At 39.6% G+C, this 17301-nt stretch overlaps 1 protein-coding gene across 1 annotated transcript; it reads right to left on the reverse strand.

Annotated features, from left to right (window-relative positions):
* Nucleotides 1-208: 208 nt before the first annotated feature.
* On the reverse strand, nucleotides 209-16468 carry LOC141773724 (uncharacterized). Its single transcript, XM_074645700.1, has 5 exons — nucleotides 15425-16468; nucleotides 10893-11068; nucleotides 10355-10571; nucleotides 6908-7031; nucleotides 209-1998 (listed from the first exon to the last, which is right to left on the reverse strand). The coding sequence occupies exons 3-5, from the start codon at nucleotides 10465-10467 to the stop codon at nucleotides 934-936; spliced, it is 1302 nt and encodes a 433-aa protein (XP_074501801.1). The 5' UTR covers nucleotides 10468-10571; nucleotides 10893-11068; nucleotides 15425-16468; the 3' UTR covers nucleotides 209-933.
* Between the last annotated feature and the right edge of the window lie 833 nt (nucleotides 16469-17301).

Genomic DNA, 17301 nt, shown 5'->3' on the forward strand with positions numbered 1-17301 from the left:
TTCTGAATTTGAGGTCCAGTATTTTTCTGAACGGGCATCTGACAAATAGAGAGAGTATAGAGAGTATTATCTTGTTACATTTGTTTGTTTTTAAGAGAACATGAATGAATACAATATTGAAATATTAATCAGACACGGTTGTGATAATTACTTTGGGTAAATAATTGTTATATTAGGATTTTTTTAAAAATCTTTAGAATAATAAATAAGTCATTAGAGTATTTGACTAATTGAAGGATGAATCAATAAAAAAATACCTGTTATTCCGACGCTAGTCCAGCAGTCACATGATAACAGGTGTCTCTGTTCAAAGATGGTCTCTGATGTCGAAGGTGAATGTCCTGTCATTAGGGTGTACCAGCATATATCTCAAAGGAAACTTCAGCTTTATTTATACCTGATGTATTTCCCATAAATGTGTCCATTGTGACTCTATTGGTCATGCTAACTTGTTGTTACTGAATCTGACAGAGTCAGTTAATTTAGAAAGTTATAGGAGGCTCGAGCAGCTGTCCCTGATATCAATGTTCTACACTAGTCCTTGGTTCCCTGAATCTCTATAACAGAGATGCTGAGTGCAAAGTTAGCGTGACCCATAGAGTCACAACGGTTACATTTATGGGAAATACATAAAGTTGAAATAAACCTGAATTTTCCTTTAAGATTTTTAAAGATTTGTAGTTGGTTCTCCTCCTTGTGATTGGAAGACTCTTCCAGATGTTCTGACAGTTCACCCTCATAACGGAGTCCCATTGGGAAATTTCTGGTGGTCCAAGTATGTAGTCATAGCCACGAAAACATACATTCTGTTTAGGACATGAATTTACTGTTGGTAAGCCTTCAATGTGGAGAGAAGCTGAGAATATAACAACACAGCTATCAGGGCATGGGGAGGAGGCAGGAGGAGACAGCTAGCTAGGCTCTGAAAAATGTTCACAACGATGCAGTGTGAACGCGTTGATGAGCTTTAAGGGAATGACCCTGGGAAAAAGTTTTATCACATTGGTCACACCAGTACGGTTTCTCTCCAGTGTGAATGCGTCTGTGGGATTTAAGGTTACTACCCTGAGAAAAAGTTTTACCACAATGGTCACACCAGTACGGCTTCTCTCCTGTGTGAACGTGACTGTGGGATTTAAGGTTACTAACATGAGAAAAAGTTTTATCACATTGTTCACACGAGTACGGTTTCTCTCCAGTGTGAATACGTTGGTGAGCTTTAAAGCAACTACTCTGAGAAAACGTTTTACCGCATTGGTCACACCAGTACGGTTTCTCTCCAGTGTGAATACGTTGGTGAGTTTTAAGGGTACTATCCAGAGAAAATTTTTTCCCACATTGGTCACACCAGTACGGTTTCACTCCAGTGTGAACGCGTTGATGCCTTTTCAGGAAAACTGATCGAGTGAACGCTGCCCCACATTCATCACAGCTGTAGGGTTTCTCTCCAGTGTGAATGAGTTGATGTGTTTTCAGGTGACCTGGTCGAGTGAAAGCTGCCCCACATTTATCACAGCTGTAGGGTTTCTCTCCAGTATGAATGCGTTGATGGGTCTTTAGTTCACATGATCGTGTGAAAGCAGCCCCACATTCATCACAGCTGTAGGGTTTCTCTCCCGTGTGAATGCGTTGATGTCTTTTTAGGTTAGCTGAAATAGTGAAAGCAGCCCCACATTCATCACAGCTGTAGGGTTTCTCTCCCGTGTGAATGCGTTGATGTCTCTTTAGGTTAACTGATACAGTGAAAGCTGCCCCACATTCATCACAGCTGTAGGGTTTCTCTCCAGTGTGAATGCGTTGATGTGTTTTTAGGTGACTCTGGTGTAGGAAAGCTGCCCCACATTCATCACAGCTGTAAGGCTTCTGTCCAGTGTGAATGCGTTGGTGGACTTTGAGGTTACTCCCCGAAGTGAAAGTTTTCCCACATTCATCACAACTGTGTAGTTCCTCTCCAGTGTGAATTCTCTGATTAGTCAGTCCCTTTCTTCCTCTCCGTTTCTATAGAAACAGACATACAGACAGAGAGAGAGAGAGAGAGAGAGTCAGTGAAATGCCATGGTGGAGCTACCTATCTAGAACCATAAAGAACATTTAGCAGTTGTCAGTGGAACATAACCCACAATCTTCCAGTCTGACTAATGCACTACCACCTGTGACAACCAACTGCAAGGCCATGTCCCTCTGTAGACATTTGATCGATCAGCACGGACGACCCCTTAACATTTCTTAATTATCAGTCAACCTCCCCATTATGGGAAATGTAAGATTGAGTGTTGTTGTTGACTCTGCTCATTCATGAACAAAACTGTTAAGCTCTTTCATTTCAAAACAGATATATTACAAATATTTTAAGTCTTTTTTATGTCCTTATTGTATTTTTTCTATTCTATAGTTATATGTCTTGACTTAACCAGTACAGTGCTCTCTTTTAGTTGTTTTTGGTCTCTACCAACTACTGAGGGAAATATCTGTCCCTGAAACTGCTAAATACTCCACTATGTTCAGTTAGTGAACAGAGTACCTGAGCAGGTAGTGAACAGTGAACCTGAACAGGTAGTGAACTATGGAGGATCACGAGTCATGTAAATGGTAAAAGAGCATTTAATTGATTAATAACTAATTGTACAATAAAAATAGGTATTAATAAATGTGTTTATCATCATTTAAAAATACATTAATGACTTCATGAATAAATAATGGAATTTAAAAGTTTCTTCTTTTTCCCTTTGTTGAAATACATACTGTACATTTGTCATTATGTTCTTGTTCTTGTCAATACAGCACTTTTAATGATTATATCCTAAAATCATAACAATATTATGAGAAAACCCAAGATTCATTCAAGACAGCATGAAAGTCATGACAGGAGGATCTGGGGTTACAAATGTATGTATTTCAACAAAGGGAAAAAGAAGAAACGTTTTCAGAGTTTATGTGGTGCACCTGAATGCACCATCAGTCTGACGGAGCCCACAAGCTTTACCTTACAAAGCAAACGTTGAGATAGCGCGACTGACCGCAGCTGTGCAATACTGTGGATGGCCGTAGCCATGATACTCTGATGGAGAGTTTTCAAAGAAACACCAAAACGTCTCGTTATCTCTCTGTGCGGGATTCAAAGAGAGATCTGCATCCATTCCTCTCCTTCCCACTGCCGTGTGAGTCTGATGCATAAGTGGTGGGCACACTACCAATGTCAGGAGCGCTTGGCGGCTGCGTCGCGTGGTGGCTGCGTGATGCACGCGTGATGCACGCGTCTGGTGTTCACACTGGCTGCGTGTCGGCTATGTTTCTGCTGCTGCTGTTAGCCATTTCTTTCTGCATAGAGTTTGCCTTTTAATGGCCATTTAACTTCATGATAAATATAATTTATATTTATTTTAGACAGAAAGGTTTCACTTCCTTGAAATGAAAGCAGGAAGTGTTGATTTAAAAATAAGTCTTTACTTTTTTTTTATCTCCGTAACATATTCTACAGATAGACATCAAAACTGTAGTAAAGTCTTGCTGGTATGAAGTTAATATACTGTCAATAGATCACCATCACTGTCTGTGACATATTCTACAGATGTCTAGACATGTAAACTGTAGTAATCTTGCTGTTACGATGATAATATACTGTCAATAGATCAGCTTCCATGTCTGTTGCTGCTGTAACACGCAGCTGAGACGCGCGCGGCTCGCGTGAAAAGTAGGCGAGCCCTCTATTCTATAAAATAGACGCGTGTCTGACAGACACGCGACACGCACATCTCATGCGGGCAGTGTGGCCACTCTAACCTGTTAACATGGACGCCGAAATAAAAAACAACACGCAGCTGCCACGCGCTCTTGACGTTGGTAGTGTATCCACCACTTAAGACCCAGCGCCATTGAAAGAGAAACTAACCGATCAGCCAATCAGAGAGCCTGCTCCATCCGACGTGGCGAATTTGCATCAATTTAGCTCATTTTAATTCGTGGAGGACCGTGAGGGTCACGGAAAAGCTAAATGGAGAAGCTAAATGACTCAAATCCAATAGCTAATACATTTAGTAAAAACATTAAGGAAAAGCTAATGCAAATGGGAAAAGACGTTGCCCTTTTAAATGCCTGATTAAAACCAGTATTCTTAATTCAATTTGTAAATCCAGTTATTTCTCTTTTTAAACTGCATTTTCAAATAGAATTTTAAATTCCATTATTTATTTATGAATTTATTAATGTATTTTTAAATGATGTACTTATTGACTGTTTTTTTTTCTCCTCTTTTTATTGCCCATTAAAATTTCAAATAATGAAATACTTTGTAATTTTGTCCATTTATTCTTAGATTAATAAATTAATTTGTAAACACATTTGTTAATACTTATTTTTATTGTACAATAAGTTAATAATCAATTAAATGCTCTTACTTAATGCCCTATTACTATTTAGGTGACTTTTGTGGTCCTCCATAGTACAGAGGCGTGTGGGCACCGTCCACACAAGGCGTAAAAACAGCACTTGTGGACTCATCATGACACATTTTGTTTGATACAAAAACATCTGGCGGAAGCCTCTGATGACAGAGGAAATGTGCTGCTTTAATGACACGAGTCCGTGCTGCCTACCAACCGAGAGTTTATGCGCTGCTCCGGTTACGGCGATCACGCTCGCTGCCCAAGCTCCAAATATTCCCTGTTGAGTAATATCCCTATAATTTGCTGCGTGACACTCAGGTGAAGTTGAATGACTGTTTTCCCTTCAGCAAATGATAATCCTGAATCCGTGATCAGCATTGCTTGCTTCATTGTTGACATCTACCCGGTGCTTGTTGTGATAATCTTTGTGCTGACATCAGATATGTGCAAAGATTCTTGTTTATATGCTCTACTCACAGGTGTGTGAATTGACCTGGATATGAAGCGTCTAGCGCAAAATAATATAACATTAGTTTCTATCCTCTCCTCTCATTAGGGCTGTGCGATATGATATTAGATCATGAACGATTAAAATGTCTCTATGATCTGCCTTTACAGCGAGATCGTAGAACCGTGCTACAGTGTACATTCTACCAGTTGCTGGTAGTTTCAAGCTGGTGGCCTGCGTCAGTGCAGCGGCTCTTCGCTTCCTAGTTTGATGCTTATTTGTGTGAATGCTGGATTTGCTTGTCGAGTTTTGTCAGGCAAAGTATGTGTGTAGTCGTCAAGACTTAATCAATGTCGGATTACAGCACAGTACCGCCGTTACAATGAACTTTCAAAGGGCGCGCAACATACCGGCGGACATGTTCGGATCACTGGGGTCTATGTGGATTGTTATCGGCTCCGAGAAGCAATATAGGCGGCGTAGAGAGAGGAAGCAGAAACGGGGATGCCGGGCGGTGCTGCTGGCTAGGCTAAAGAAGCATCCACACAAATCACCGCTACCAAGCATCTTTCTCTCTAACGCCAGATCCATCGTTCACAAAATGTACGAATTGGAGCTACCGAAGGCAGCTAACAAGTCCGTCAGGGACTGCTGCGTGATGTTAATAACGGAGACCTGGCTTCACCTGCTGATACCCGACGCTGCTGTGCAGCTAGCAGGCCGCACAGTCCACCGCCTGGACCGAATCAAAGACTGGTACAGTAAGAGCAACAGGGGACGGACTCTGTATTTATGTGCATCATGGCTGGTGTACAAACAGCCGAATCACTAACAGTCACTGTTCCCCTGATTTAGAGCCTCTATCATGTGTCGACCCTTCTCTCTGCCCAGAGAGCTGACAGTAGTAAATATCATGTCTGTCTATATTCCACCTGTGGATCTGTGTCTAATGAGCTACCTGATTTACAATTCCAAATTCAGTTCCTTTAATGTGATGTAGCAAGAGTGCACTTTACTTGAGTGTTGTTGTTTACCTTTTGAAACCAATGTTCATTTTGGGATGGGATTTATGCAAATGTCTAAACCAAGTCAAAATTCTTGGTGAGTTCATACTTTGCAGAATTGCAGTTGATTAAAATCAGTTTGGCCTTAATGATCTGTTATTCTTTTTCCTTATGTTTTATTAGCTTATACGGCTGTATTTTTTTTAAATGGGGAAATTAGTTTGGTTGTAATGGTCAGTAACTTGCAAAATTTTCTTTAAAACCAGCATGAAAAAAAAAACGTGAAAAGATCGTGGATCGTGTTCCTGCCTGAAAAAAGTGTGATGTGATATTTTTGCCATATCGCCCATCCCTACCTCTCATATAAAACATTCAGCAGCGGCGGTCGTATTTTATCAGCGGTGCTGCTGCTTGCATATAGAGCAGTGTTTCTCAACGGGGGTGGTACCGCCCCCCCAGAGGACGTTCAGAGGACATCGGGGGGCGCTGGAAGCAATATTTTTGTAAGGGGAGCGTTGAGGTGTTGTTGGGGGGCGTTTGAACTTTACACCAAAGATTCATGACAAGACGAGTTGAAACTTGTAACTACTTACAAAACAATGTGGTCTGCAACATTAGAAAACCTGCCAGTTTACACCAATGCAACTAGATGAGACGGTGTATCATTTCCACAGCAACGACTCTTTATTTCAGTGTTTCTGTCTGTAGCGCTGCTCGCTATATTCCGCCTTGAATGGAACGTCAGAGTATCATCTCTATAAACTTTATTATTATTATTATTAATATTATTAATAATAATAATAATAATAATAATAATAATAATAATAATAATAATAATATTAGGAGAGAGAAATGGAGAGAATGAAGAGAATACTTAAACAGAAGCAAACATATATAAAACAGATGAATATTAGTTTATACCAGAGATTCACATGCCCGGTTCACATCAGAGGGGCGAATTATTGTGGGTAAAAACATCAGTTTTCTGTCATTTAAACAGTAATTTATCCAGTTATTGACTCTTCCTTGTGTCTTTAGTGTCGTTATGAAGCCATGAAGTCATGAACACTGACCCGAACACCGGTGGTATCAGAGGACGAGCCTGCTGCTGGTCTTCTGGGGACCTTGTTACTCTGCTGGTCCGGGCTCTGCTGGTCCTCCTCCATTTCACTCTTGTAGTGCTCCTGGTCCTGGTCTCTGTTTCAGAAAGTGTGATTAGTGTTTTATTTCCTCATTCATTCAGTCCGTATCTCTTTTATAACACTGTAACTCTGAACGCAGACAGCTGTCAGTCTGTTAGAGCAGTTCCACTAAAATGTTTATTGCTCATAATGTGCAATCTCAGTTTCAACAGTAAAGATTAGTATGAAGCTCAGACACGTAGGATCAATGAATAATGATGTGACTGGTCCCACTGATGGAACATAATTCCTCTAATATTGTAGATTATCTGTTAATATCTCTGGGTGAGCAGGATGGTGGTGCAGCTGCAGAATGGAGTTAGAAAGAGAGTTTTTTTTAAAATAGGCTGCTTATAGTCTGAACGGGTTTTAACAGCATTTCACCGACTGTGTTTAAATTGACGCCATTTGTTGAAGTAGCTGAAATAAAGTCACTGAATGCTGTTGAGCCAAGATCCAAATAGATGTCTGCTTTTTAAAATCTACTCGATTTAACCTTTAAATCACCAAACACATTATTACTGGATCAGACTGTGAGCTTACAGTCATGTTCTTACCTCAAAGACACCACTGACTTCCTAAACAAAATTTCTTGTATTCAGGATCGTCAGGAGACAGATTTATTATGTACTATGGACATTACAAACCTTTATACTAATGTTCCTCACACAGAGGGTCTAAAAGCACTAATCACTTTTTAAACTTGAAAGAGAATCAAACTCCCCCTACTGGTCTTTTGGTAGAACTTACCCAGCGGGTACTTAACAAGAATTATTTTACATTTGAAAATTATTTTTACTTGCAGTGTCAAGGAGTTAGTATGGGCAATGCATGTTCCCCGAATTATGTCAATTTATTTATGTGAAAATTTGAGGATGATTGTGTTTATCATAACTCTTTTCTCTCTCTGTTGAAATGTTGTTTTCGCTACATAGATGATATCTTCTTCATATTCTCTGGTAATGTAGACGAACTGGAGGCTTTCAGCGCACATCTAAATTCCAGGATGCAAACTATAAAATTGTCACTAAAGTTCAGCAGAGATTCTGTGTCATTCCTTGATGTACTTGTAAAGAAAACAGAACATCTCCATACTAGTGTCTATAGAAAACAAACTGACAGAAATACAATTTTACACTTCAGTAGTTACCATCCTCCAGGTTTAAAGAAAGGTCTTCCATACATTCAACTTTTAAGAGCCAAAAGAATCTGTAGCAGTGATGAAGATTTTTCAGATCAAGCCAGTTATATGTGTAATCGTTTCAGAGATAGAGGCTATGATGACCATGTCATCATGAACAGTTTGGATGAAGTGGTGAACAGAGACAGAAAGAATTTATTAGCCCCTAAATCTCCACCTATGAGGGACTCAAAACTTGAGTTGGCTACCAATTTTTCACCATTATCCAATGAGATCAAGAGGTGTGTTCACAAACACTGGCAATTTCTATCCAGTGACCCTCTAATAGGCCATTCGTTTAAAGACTTGCTAATAAGCGTGCCAGAAATCTTAGGGACACCTTAGTCAGGGCGGATTGTTATGAACCTCCTCAACATTTCCTGTCTAACCTACCAGGTGGGAATTTCCCATGTTTGAGCTGTGCCCAGTGTAGCGCTATGATTAGAGGAGATGTTTTTTTTTTACATCTCCACACTGGTAAACAGTTTTATATCAAGAACAGGATCTCTTGCAGAACCAAATACGTGGTCTATCTCTTGAAATGTCCTGGGTTAGCATATATAGGCAAAACTAAACGTGAGTTAAAAACTAGGATTTCTGAACATAAGAGTAATATAAGGAATAAAGATGACAAATCCCCTGTGGCCAGACACTTCAACTCTGCGGGCCATTATGTGTGTTCCCTAAAATGTCAAGGCATAGAATTGGTACATCCTCTGAAAAGGGGTGGTGATAGGGACAGACTCCTACTACAGAGAGAAGCACATTGGATTCATACATTACAAACTGAAAGCCCCAAGGGTTTGAATGAAGAACTGCTGTTAAATTGCTTCTTATAGTCTCTATATATATATATATTTCATATGGATTATGTAGTTGGATTTATTATTGTAATGTATTTATCTGACATTACATATTTTTCAATTATATCCTTTTATTTTTTTTTCATGACATCTCAGGACATTCTTTGATGATATTTTTCTATTTAACTTTCCGATGATATATTGGTGTATTTCTTAATGACATTTTTCTATGACATCTTAGCATATATTTTTCTATACAAATATCTTTTTTGATATCTTAACACATTTTTCCACTACATTTCCTATGATATCTTTATACATTTTCTATGATATCTTTATACATTTTCTATGGCATTTTCACTGTACACTTTGGAGATTTAGATTTTAAGAGTTTTTACTGTCTTACGGGGTCATGTAGCTCTTAATTCTACTTAACATGCAATTGATTCCTTCTATTTTTGGATTTTGTTCTGTGCTCTTTGTTAGTGGTAGGTATCTTCAGCCCACGAGCCACTGAGCATTCATGAGGTTATATTGTACAGTTTGTAAGCATCGATTTATTTGTGTCTTTCCTTAATAGAGGCTATAGAAACTGTATTTCAATTATGTGTTATTGATGAGTGTGTCACCATTCTATTTTTATGGAGTGGCTTTTGCCATGTGGGCTTTTCAAGATATATATATATATTTCTTTCATTGCATTGCTGGTTGTCTCTGACTGTTTTGGCCACGCCTCTGTTGTTGTTAGAGGATGTGTCCTGGCGGTGCATCCACAGATGATTCCTATTATGTAATCATGTAGTCCTTTTCCTGATTGGTGTCTGTCTCACCTAAAATATTTAAACTGGCATTACGTCTTGAGTGATCACACTGATGACGGCTTATAGATGAAACGCTTTGTTTGGTTGCCCAGAATAAACCAAAAAAGACTCTTTATCTGTGAGTGCCGGTGATTTGTGTCTTCTATTCTTACCACTACCTGGCATCCGATGCTGTACAAGATTTGGAGACATGCTCGCTGCTATTTTCTATTTTAGCTTACAGTCATGTCTCTAATGGATATATTTCATATTTTTCATCTTCAGTGGCTGCTCCTGTGTTTTGTCCCGTCACATTAAAGCTGAATAAATCTATTTAAATGTAATGTAGGCTACAGTCTACTACACCGTCACATTCACCACTTTATCATCCATTAGGAGATGTCAGTCTGCTAAAAGATGAATTAAAGGACAACACTGAATTCAGCTTTATTGTGTTATTGACACTTTTTTAAAGAGAAATGTGCACAGTCAGCATATCCATGCATTAATATCTCTAGTGGACTGGATTCAGATGGAGGCTCTGCCTCTTATTTACCTGTTGCCATGGTGAATCGTAGTATCAGAGCTCCATTGATGAAGGCTGGTTTCATCCTCACATTTGATTGAACAAACTCTGATCAGCTGTTCTGGATCTGAAAACTTTTCCATCTCAGAGTTTGTTAAAGCTGCTTTCTGAAACGGGCTCCTGGTCCTGGTCTCTGAGATCCAGCAGGTCTCCACTCTGACTGCTGGACTCTGTTGTCCTGGACTCACTACAAATCAAAGCACACAGATATTCAGGTCCTGCTGTCTCCTCTGGTTTTACTCTCATCCACGTAGTGCTGATAACATGGTCCACTGAGACAAACTGAGAAACTCCTCTCAAACTGGACTAAAACACAAAGGAACCGGAAGTTCAATCAGATAACAGGAGCACACATTACAGAGAGCTAAGGCTAACGCTAGCAGTTAGCCACACAGCAGCAGGCCGAAGCTAACAGGCTAACTAGCTGTTAGCATCGCAGCTAGCCCAGCGTGCTAACGCTAAATTCACTTTGATTTCCGGCTCAAAGAAACATTATTAAAGTGTTCACCTGAGTGTGTGCGGGTTCACCTGGAGCTCTGCCGCCTCGAAACGGATCAAATATGCTCGTCAGCTAACGCAACAACTATCCCGCCACCAGCCCGAGGTCACTACGAAACAACTACACTTCCGGTTTGCCCTACTTCCGGTCTGGTTTTTCACTTTAAAGTGACAGAAAATCTCCACCTGGAGGTCAGGAGGGAAACAACGATTCACAGAGGATTTTATTAATCAACGTTATTATATTCAGAAGGTACTTTACTTGATTATTTCCATTTCCTGCTACCTCCTACTTCTCCTCCATTACATCTCAGAGGGAAATATTGTACTTTTTACACTACATTTATCTGACAGCTTTAGTTACTTAACAGATGACAGTTTTTCATCCCCTTCCTGTCCAGTGGAAACCACGTATCTCCAGATGTGTTGATGTTGAATGTTTGTGGTAAATCTGTTTTATAGGACTAGTTGTTGGTATCCCTTAAGTTGCACACCCATAGGCCTGCTGCCTCGACTCAGTAGCGTGGTCAAGTGAGCGATGGCATCTTCTGGGTTATCAAGTGCGTGCCCTCTTTCCTCTGTGTTTTGCTGATAGGCCCACGAAACCTCCAGAGTTCAGCAGTGATTCACGGCGTCCCAGGTTCACTGGGGATGCAGCTCAAAGAAGGCTGAAATAAAAATGCTAAAGGGCATAATGAAGTGTAATTCATTCATCCATTACACTTCTTAAAACTATTTATACATCACTGCCCCATTTAAGACCATATCTGATTTTTGAGTACTCAGTTCAATTAATAAGTCTATTAATTTACGCATTCACACATCAGTAATTTTTTCTTCCGTCAGCTGTCCTTCCTGCATTTGGCAGCTTCAACTGTGTTAATTTTAGTCTGTATTATGTGTCTAACTTCTTTGTATTTGTCTAATATTAAAATTTGCTCTTGGTTTGTAAAATGTGCCGCTCTGCTGACAGTACACTTGTCCATGTTTGTGATTAGTCAGATGCTGCAAACCCCGTCCCGTTTATGTGAACGCGCTCATAGTCAGATTGAGAAACCGTGGGTTGATTTACCCAGTTGATAACCACCATCGTAGGACCGCTTAGCGGGATCTCGTTTGTTAGGGTTAGTTAAGCCAGATAACGAGAAGATACCCTGGGTATATTAAACTCTCTTCGTAGTACAGTACATTATCCAAATATGTATCTATAATTAATAACTCAAAATTATGAATCAAAAACCCCTGAATTGTTAAAAGAAAAGGTGAGGGAGAGCGTTGGCACTCAGCTTCAGCTGTCATACACAAATAATTTAAGTATCAGAATCAACCTTATATTCAATTAAATTATTCAATTTAGGACGCCACCCAATTTGGGAAAAACAGGGAAAACCTCACAATGTGATATTAATCAAATGAATCTCATCCCCAGGGATACTACAGAGTTCTTGGGCACAAGGTACAGTGATTGGAGTTGTTATATATACACACATCAAATAACCAAGTTCTTTATAAATTAAATGTTTATTTAAGTAACTACATGTCTAAACTACTGACAGAAAATAAGTGAATAAATGATCAAACAAAAGGAAAAAGGGAATAGAATGAAAAAGGATGAATGAAGGAAAAATCCACATATCTCCAGATGTGTTGATGTTGAATGTTTGTGGTAAATCTGTTCTATAGGACTAGTTGTTGGTATCCCTTAAGTTGCTTAGACTCAGTAGCGTGGTCAAGTGAGCGATGGCATTTTCTGGGTTATCAAGTGCGTGCCCTCTTTCCTCTGTGTTTTGCTGAGAGGCCCTAGACACCTCCAGAGGGTTCAGCAGTGATTCACGATGTCCCAGGTTCATCCAATGATATATCATGATCAATTTATATATATATTTATTATATTATGACCAATTTATATATATATATATATATATATATTATATTATGATAAATTTATATATTATGACCAATTTATATATCTTTTATTATATTATGATACATACATTTTTTATTTGTATTTATAAATATTTTATTTATTTATTTATATTTATATTTATTATGACAAATTTATATATATATATATAAATATATATAATGAAACATTTATATATATATATATATATATATATATATATACTGGGAAAAGAAAGTTCAGAAACTTGTGTTTGGTGGATTATTTCTCTGTTGTTACAATGCTAATTGGCATTGTATTTTACATCGTTGGAAAGCCTGTTTATTTACCTTCGCAATGATGTCCAACTTGTAAGGATCATGAATTTGTGGGATGAGCAGCGCAGCTGATTATGTGGGTAGCACCCAAGAAAAATTTGCCAAAATGCTCTGCCAATGGTAAACAGTGTATTCTCATACGGCTACCAGGATGCCTGCAATGACTGCCCTTCACCGTCAGGCCCGTTTGCGCTGGTGTCGACAACACAGACAATGGAACCTGAACATGTGGGGGAATGTCATGTTCAGTGATGAGTCCAGGTTCTGTCTGCAAAAGTTGGATGGCAGAGTCAAAGTATGGAGACGACGCGGAGAACGCTATGCTGATTGTTGCACCGATGGAGTAACAGCTTTTGGTGGGGGCAGTGTCATGGGGTGGGGCGGCATCTCCCTTACTGGTAAAACAAGGCTCGTCATCATTGAGGTCCATCTCAATGCAGTGAGATATCGGGATGAGATTCTGCAGCCAGTGGCGATCCCATATCTCCACAATCTGAGATCTAACTTCATCCTCCAAGATGACAACGATCGACTCCACAGAGCCAGGGTTATCACAGACCACCTCCACAATGTGGGAGTAGAGAGAATGGAACGGCCTGCCAAGAGTCTAGACCTCAACCCAATTGAACACTTGTGGGATCAGCTTGGGCGTGCTGTACGTGTTAGAGTGACCAACACAACCACGCTGGCTGACCTGCAATGAATCCGGGTTGAGGAATGGAACGCCATCCCACAGCAACGTGTGACCAGGTTGGTGACCAGCATGAGGAGGAGGTGCCAGGCTGTTGTGGCTGCGTATGGATCTTCCACCCTACTGAGGCTCCTGAAGGTGTATTAAATGAATAAAGTGTAAAATAGCCAATATGTCTTGTTTGTTCCTTGTTACTGATAGAGAGTTCAATCATCCAATCCACCAAACAACTCAAAACAAGAGTCAATACCAACAGGAGAATACACTGTTTACCATTGGCAGAGCATTTTGGCAAATTCTTCTTGTGCGCTCCCCACATAATCAGCTGTGCTGCTCATCCCACAAATGCATGATCCTTACAAGTTGGACATCATTGTGAAGGTAAATAAACAGGCTTTCTAACCATGTAAATTCAATGCCAATTAGCAATGTAACAACAGAAAAATAATCCACCAAACACAAGTTTCCGAACTTTTTTCCCCCAGTTTATATATATATATATTATATTATGACCAATTTGTCATAACCCAGACTACTGAAGTACAGTATATAAATGTGATTGATTTTCTATAAACTTTAATCTTTGGACTGATAGTGGTAAATAAAGTCAAATAATACGGCATCAGAGGCAAAATCATTGCTTTCCCGTCAGGTCAGTGTTACAGGAACTCTTAGCCTGACAGTTAGCCTGCCCAGTACCGGGTTAGTTTCCTAGCATCAGTTGCCATAGTAACTGAGCTTGAACAATGTTGAATTTGCTTCATGGAACCGAATCATCTGAAGCAGATAAAAACAATAATGAGAACACATCTGTAATAAATGATTCTCAACTCAAGGCTCACATAGTCTCTTTTTGGTGCTATAATAAATAACTCAAAATTATTAATCATAAACTCCTGAATTGTTTCAAAAGGTGAAGGAGAGTGACGGCAATCAGCTTCAGCTGTCATACACAATTAGTTTTAATATCAGAATGCAACCTTATATTCAATTAAATTATTAAATTTACCTTATTTTGGAAACCCCCCAAAATGTGATATTAATCAATTGAATCTCATAATCTCAGGGATGCTATGGAGTTCTTGGGCATAATGTACAGTGATTGGAGTTGTTTTATATATACACATATCAAATAACCAAGTTCTTTATAAATTAAATGTATATTTAACTACGTGACTAAACTACTAACAGAAAATAAGTTAATGATAAAACAAAAGGAAAAATGAATACAATGATAAAGGATGAATGAAGAAATACAGTGAATACAACGAAACATTTATGAATAGAAACAAAACAAATGTGACCAGGTCAATTCAGTGACTGATATCTCTTCATTAAATTTGTTGCTTGACGTTTAGGCGCATCAATTAAATCTAGTTTTAGGTATTAATGCACCGTTCAGCAGTTGAGAGTTTAAGAAGCACCAGGGAAGATTGTGAAGCAGTTTCATATTCTAAATTTAGGGATGAGCCTAATTTAGGGTTAACGGTTAGTGATGAATTTCTCAGTTTTTCTTAAATCTGAAATTAACGACCAATTTCTTAAACAAACATTATTTATTAATTGACACAAAATTTGTTTAGTAGCCTAGTCATCAAACTCTTTCACATCTGAAAATGTATTTATGTTACCTGATGTTTCTGATGTTGGGAGGTTGTGCTGGTTACCAGGAGTGGTAACAGGTTCTGTCTGGACCTCGGCATTCTGGATCTGTTGGATCCAACGGGGCGACTCCGTTTCAGTCGTCTCTGTCCGCCTCCATCTCTCCGACATTGCTGGATGTTGTCGGCGGACATGTTCCCTCTGTGCGATTTTGCATGAATTGTTTTCCTCCATCTCCATCTCCATGTTAGAAGGTGTAGAAGAGGCCTTTTCAGGTTATTTTTTCAGGTCGGCTGGATGCCGATCTCAGCATGTTGTGAGGTGTTGGGCCCGCGGTGGGCATCCGGACCTCAGGATGGGCGAGCGGCCCTCTTTCCCTCCCTTCCACAGGCCGGTGGACCAGAGAAGGGGGAGGCATCAGAGTCAGAGAGGCATACATGTAGAGCAGAGCAACATAGGCAGGGAGCAAGGAGTAGAGCAGAAGACACAGAGACTGTGTTGACTTCTTCTTCTTATCATCTGAGGAAGAGGTGCAGCGTTCAGTTGGAGGGAAACAGCACTCCTCCCATGTTTTTTTATATTTATCCTTTCAGTTAAACTTCTTCTGCAGGACTGATACTAATTAATTCATTTCACATAATTAATACTTTCCTAGTTGACATCTGGGCTTCATTCGCTGCAGAACGGTACCAAACAACTTTATGATATAAACCACTGAATAAAACCTGATCAACTGAATTAAAATGAATTATCCAATTACACAACATAGATAAACCTTATCATAACATGTAGTTATACAAACATTACATCAGACAGGCCTATATATGTAGATATATATGTACACTAGTTACACAACTTATACGACATAAAACACATGTACACACATGTAACAGTAAAAAGGGGTCAATTTGAGTATGGTTCACAAACAATGTTAAAAGGTGTAATACACTTTAAGTCAGGGGTCTCAAACTCGCGGCCCGCGGGCCAATTGCGGCCCGCAAGACGATATTTTGTGGCCCCCACCTTGATATGAAAGTTTAATGTTAGTGCGGCCCGCAAATTTTTTTTTTTTTTATAAAGTTTTTTATAAAGTTTTTTTTGGGGGCATTTTTTCATTTTTATTGACAGGACAGTGGATAGAGTCTTGGAAAGGGGGGAGAGAGAGAGTGGATGCGGAAAGGGCCACAGGCCGGATTCGAACCCGGGCCGCCGCGGTCAGGACCAAGTCTTGTTACATGGGCGCCCGCTCTACCAACTGAGCTAACCAGGCGCCCTCGGCCCGCGAGTTTTATGCGAATGGCAGTTTGCCGTGGAAGGTCCCTTTGTTGCGCGAGCCCGAGCTGAACGAACCTACCAATCACAGTGGGGTATATGGCTCCCGGGGACGGGCAATCGGCCGGGCTTGATGCAAGCAGAGAAACATTTCACAACAACTGTGGCGGCGCCCGTGTAACATCGCATAAGCTTGATTAAAGCTTGATTTATACTTCTGCGTTGAATCGACGCCGTAGCCTGACGTGCACCTCTCCAGAAATGTAACTACACGTCGCGGCGACGCAGACCGCAACAGCTGTGATTGGTCCAGTCTGAATGAATGACTGAATGAATGAAAGACTTTATTTCGAACATATAATAACTAAAAACAGATACAAAATAATAACAAACAAAACAAGAGTTATAGTGTCCGAAAAGGAGTAGGTAGAAGAAAAACTTATATTACCCTACCCCTTTCTCACTTCTCCTCTATTAACTCATATATCATAGAATGATAATATAATATAAAAACTATCTCAGATTTATTTACATCCCAAGTTGAATATATGAACAGCATCCCACATTTATTTACAACCCACAAATACATCCGCAGTTAAAAAGTATATAACCAACCTTTAACACAACTCTTCTT

Source organism: Sebastes fasciatus, chromosome 9 (genome assembly GCF_043250625.1).
Source record: "Sebastes fasciatus isolate fSebFas1 chromosome 9, fSebFas1.pri, whole genome shotgun sequence".
Taxonomy (NCBI): Eukaryota; Metazoa; Chordata; class Actinopteri; order Perciformes; family Sebastidae; genus Sebastes; species Sebastes fasciatus.

Coding starts and splice junctions, on each gene's coding strand:
- LOC141773724 (XM_074645700.1), bottom strand. CDS start 10,467: ATGGAAAAGTTTTCAGATCCAGAACAGCTGATCAGAGTTTGTTCAATC. Junction 7,032..10,354: donor ACGATTCACCATGGCAACAG/GTAAATAAGAGG, acceptor TTTCTGAAACAG/AGACCAGGACCAGGAGCACT. Junction 1,999..6,907: donor CTGATACCACCGGTGTTCGG/GTCAGTGTTCAT, acceptor CTGTTTCTATAG/AAACGGAGAGGAAGAAAGGG.